This window comes from Orbicella franksi, chromosome 14 (assembly GCF_964199315.1).
Source record: "Orbicella franksi chromosome 14, jaOrbFran1.1, whole genome shotgun sequence".
NCBI lineage: Eukaryota > Metazoa > Cnidaria > Anthozoa > Scleractinia > Merulinidae > Orbicella > Orbicella franksi.
The window spans coordinates 11,504,221-11,509,220 of record NC_138158.1 but is presented as its reverse complement, the minus strand read 5'-3'; the positions used below and the strand labels follow the sequence as shown (position 1 = coordinate 11,509,220).

Below are 5,000 nucleotides of genomic sequence, written 5' to 3'. Positions count from 1 at the left end.
GATAGGAACATGGAATGGGAGAGCTTTATACGAGGCCGGAAAGTTTGAGGACTGAGTGAAGTTCGATGGACTGCATCTGGAAAAGCCACTCTGGCATCGGGACATGTGTTGCTGCACTCAGGACCACCCAATGAAGGTGATGACCACAGAAATGGAGTGGGCATAATGCCAGCAGAAGCCTAATAGAATAGGAGCCAATAAATTAAAGAATTTTAAGATCCCGGTTCCAGTCAAAGTTCCAGAAAGTGTCAATTATCCAGTGCTACGCGCTTTCATGGTGAAAGAAAGTCTCGGCCCCATGAACGAGAATGGAGAGTTGTTTACAGATTTCTGTGAGCAGAATGACCTAGTGATCGCTGGCACAGTATTTCCCCATCGTAAAATACACAAGGTGACATGGTCTTCTCCCGATTCGCGAACAAAGAACCAGATGATAGACAACTTTACTATCTCCCGCAGGTGGCAAAGAACCCTTCAAGACGTCAGAGCTTATAGTGGTGCGGACGTTGGATCAGACCACATTTTGGTGATTGAGAAGCTGAAAGCCAAGATTCAAAGCATTAGGAAGTCTGGATTACAGAAGAACCAGAGGTTCGACATCTCCAAGATAAAGACACCAACACAGCAAAAGGAGTTCTCCCTTTCACTGATCAACAGATGCCAGGCTTTAGTAGACTTGGAAGATGGCTCGTTGGAGAATAAATGGGAACGAGACAAGAGCACGTACACGACAACTGCAGAGGAAGAATTGGGATTCAAGAAGAGAGAATTTAAGAGCTGGCTATCAGAAAGAACTATCAAGAAGATTAAGGAGAGGTGATCCATCAAACAAAGACTCTACCATGCAAGAACACGGATCCAGAAACGGCAGACACGGCGAGAATAAACCCAGAGAAATGTTGAAATTAAGAAGAGTGCCAAGCGAGACAAGAGAGAACTGGTGGATGAACTTACAGAAGAGGGGAAGAACGACATGAAAACCCTCTACAACAGCACCCGTCAGCTGTCAGGTACGAGAGTGAATACCAACAAACCAGTGCGCGGAAGCAATGGCACCTTTCTCAGCAAGACATCAGACCAGCTCGATCAATGGAAGGAGCACTTCAGCAGCCTGCTCAATGGGACTCCAGTTGTCAACCCACCGCAGATTAAGGAGGGAGACGACCTGGACATTAACCTTGGCCCCATCACCAAGGCAGAGGTAGTAGAGGCCATCAAGAAAATCAAGAACGGTAAGGCGCCAGATAACATTCCACCTAGAGTCATGAAAGGAGACACTGAGGTCACTGCAAATATCATGATTAACCTAATGGAGGATGCATGGGAGAAGGAGGAAGTGCCAACGAAATGGAAGACAGGCTATATTGTAAAGATTGCGAAGAAAGGGGATCTTACCAACTGCCGGAACTGGAGAGGAATCCAACTTCTATCTCTCCCAAGCAAGGCCTACACTAGGTTGATTCTGGAGAGGATAAGAAAAGCTTTGGACGCCAAATTGAGAGAGGAACAAGCAGGGTTCAGGCACAGAACCCTATCTTGCACAGACCAGATAGCAACTCTCCGCATCATCATTGAACAGTCGCTAGAATGGCAGTCACCGCTGTATATCAGTTCTGGTGACTTTAAAAAGGCATTTGACATGGTGGACAGAACAATGATCTGGAAAATCTTGAGGTACTATGGCATTCCCCAGAAGATCGTAAACATCATGCTGAGCTTCTATGAAGATAACAGCTGTAGAGTCATCCACAACACTGATTTGTCTGCAGCCTTCACTGTCAACACAGGAGTGAGACAAGGATGTATCTTGTCCCCACTTATCTTCTCACTAGTTATTCACTGGATGCTGAAAACAACAATGGAACAGCAGAGAGGCATTCACTGGACCCTCATGCAGGGGCTAGAGGACCTGGAGTTCGTTGATGATGTTAGCCTACTCTCACACACAGTTGGGCATATGCAAGTTAAGACCGAGAGCCTGTGCAATATTGCCCGGGCAGCAGGTCTAGAGATCCATGTCACCAAGACCAAGAACATGCGAATAAATGCCAGGAAGCACCCCTCAGTGTTGATGGCCAGGCCATCGAAGAAGTTGATCGCTTCACCTACTTGGGCAGCATTGTGAGCAAGACAGGAGGAACAGACGAGGACGTTAAGGTTAGGATCAACAAAGCGCGTCAAGCTTTTGCCACCCCGAGACCAGTACGGAGGAGTAAAAACTTCAGCTGCCGCACGAAACTGAGACTGTTCAACAGCAATGTCAAATCAGTTCTTTTGTACGGGGCGGAAACCTGGAGGCGCACAAGGAAATTAGACCACAAACTGCAGGTCTTCATCAACACCTGTCTCCGTCAGATTCCACGCATGAGATGGCCAGAGCGCATTTCTAACCAAGAACTCTGGCAAAGAACTGGGCAGGAGCCCATCCCTGACACCATCCAGAGTAGAAAGTGAAGATGTATTGGACATACCATACCCACCAAGCCTTGGACTGGAACCCACAGGGGAAATGGAGGAGAGAAAGACCGTGTTTTACCGGGAAAAGATCTCTACAAGCTGAATTGAAGACCATCAGCATGACCTGGGAGGAGACGAAGAGGGCAGCTAAAGACCGAGAAAGATGGAAGCTAGTAGTCAGGGCCCTTACTCCAGAGGGAACGACGAGGAATAAGAAGAAGACTTTGGTGGGAAGAAAACCATTCTTGACACAATCACATATAACAGAGCCTTAGCTGTGGTTGGCGTTATAGGCAGACAACTTAAAAAACTTGAATTGTGACAGTCTTTTTTGGCCTGATGTTGAAATTATGTACGAATCTCCAGGGTTCAGTCCAAAAAAGTGTGGTGTTACGCATTCTCCAAGGTCACGTCTCTTTCTCCAAAATGAAATGAATTGGGTTTATAAAAGCCCACGAGGACAGGTGGTGAGCAAGGACGATATCAAATGTTCGCGATAACAAAAGGATTTCATAGAGGTGATGGGTAACTTTTAACTTAATTTATTCGTAATTTTAATGGGAGTGTCCGCGATAAGTCGGCCTCCGGGCTGACTAGAAGTTTTTTTAGACACTTTAATAAAGTTTATTTATTGATTGATTGATTAGAACAATTGATAAAGGAAAGACAACAATTGACCGGTACAGCTATCGTCGCTCAATTTTCAAGGTTCCAATAGATCTTTGATACGGCTGGGCCCAATCTGAACTTCAATCATTGCAGGGCAGTGACCGAAATGAAGAACGCCGTACAAAAAAAAGAGAAAGAAGCCGAACTAGGCTATCTAAAAGGCAGATGTTGAGAGAGAGAAAGAGAGAGCGAGAGGAACACTCTCGTCAAGAAGAAGAGCAATACTCTTGTAAGCTCAACGGCGGTGCCAGAGCCATCTACCACTACCACAATTCAAGGAGGTGTCCTATCAGCCTCAAAGTGTTTTGAAAGTCAGGTTCTAGGATAAGCAACAATACCACTTGAAAACTTTAGAACTGAGCTAACAAACCAATCGGGATGTTCCATTTCGGCTCAAGAGCAGCAGTAAGTGGGGATTGTTTTCTGACAGCTAGGGCACGTCGGTGGCTCACCACTGGTTCGGTTCTTAGTAAAACCCGTTTAGTTATGTGACAAGTGTCCGCGGTAAGTATATGTAATCTCATGGGCCCGAGGGCAATTAATTAATTTCACGCGTATTTTCAAAGTTTTCAAAAAAACTGGAAAACTTTGAAAATACAAGTGAAACTAATCCTTGCGATTACTTGTTTATCACATAAAGGGCAAAATTCTGTACAAAGGACAAATTTCAGGGTCTTGCCGTCGCGTAAACAGGTTTGCCGGTTGTCATTAAAGAACAGGCCAGCAGTAGAACGGGGAAAGCCTGCTATAATAGTAAGAAAAACACAGCAAGTTCTATTCACTCAAAGCAATTTCGTTACAAACAAAACTTTAAGCCAGCCAATTTTATTCACCTGTTTTGCGAAGCTTGTAACGGCGTCAAACTACTTCATTGATCGATGAAAGACATAAACAGGTGTCCAAACGAGCTCTGATAACTTGTTGAATCCAAAACTCTCCTTTCCTCCGCGAAAACATAACGTACCAACAAAATGTACGCTGTTTTTTACGCCGATAAGGTGACCTGTGATACTAATAAGGCGCCCCGAAGCAAAACGAAGAAATTAACTTTCAGTTTGGCGGCCATGAAGTTCTGTGACTCTATGCTTCGTTCGACACCAGCCGTCCCCACTCAAACTCTTTTCAGGCTGCGAATCAATACATTTTTCGATGGAAAAATCCTTTGGCTTTTCCACCAAAAGACTGCGCATGTCGATTTTCTTTCACTTTAGGATGAAATAACCACGTGTAGATCAAACTCAGAAGCAATGCGTTTCTGAAATTCCTTTTCAAAATCCGTTTGGATCAGTTGTTTGAAGCGGGAAACCAACTTAATGTAGGCGTGCTCAGCCAACCAGCATCAAGTAATCCTGCCCTTGGGATTACCAAAAGTGCCCTCGTGATTAAGAAAAAATGCCCTCTGTCTCAGCCAATTAGCATTCAGTAATTTTGCCCCGTATGTGATGAATCAACTAACCGACCGTAACAGGGCAGTGCATTAAACTCACATCACTTAAAAACAATAGCCCTTACCTTCCTTGGGTAAAACTATCGCAGAAAGCTCCTTGACCTGAAGAGGATGTGAAGAGATTCTTAACGTGCCGTATGATTCTAACTCCAGTTTCATTCCACTGGTTGTTTTATCAATCTGTGATCTGCGAGTAGTTATGTTTGGTCCGACGAGTGTAAAATGCTGGACACTCTTGAACTTGCAGTCATTCAGAAATGTCCTCACGAAGTTTTGCTGAGGAACAATCGATAACTTGATCACATCACCCTACAAAAAAAAGGACAAAAACAATCAACATCACTGATTCAAGTGGAAGCCAGGTGATTCATATTTTGATTATTAGGAGGCATGATAACATAAAAGTCTTGCAGATCACAGATTGATA

General features: G+C 44.4%; 1 protein-coding gene across 11 annotated transcripts in view; it reads right to left on the bottom strand.

Annotated features, from left to right (window-relative positions):
• The window catches only part of LOC145467657 (uncharacterized), a 31,697-nt gene that overhangs the window by 13,530 nt on the left and 13,167 nt on the right, over positions 1-5,000 (bottom strand). For all 11 annotated transcript variants that reach the window (XM_081451238.1, XM_081451240.1, XM_081451239.1 and 8 more), the window contains one exon: positions 4,639-4,882. In XM_081451238.1, the coding sequence (XP_081307364.1) occupies positions 4,639-4,882 (244 nt within the window). The remainder of the gene's footprint in view (positions 1-4,638; positions 4,883-5,000) is intronic.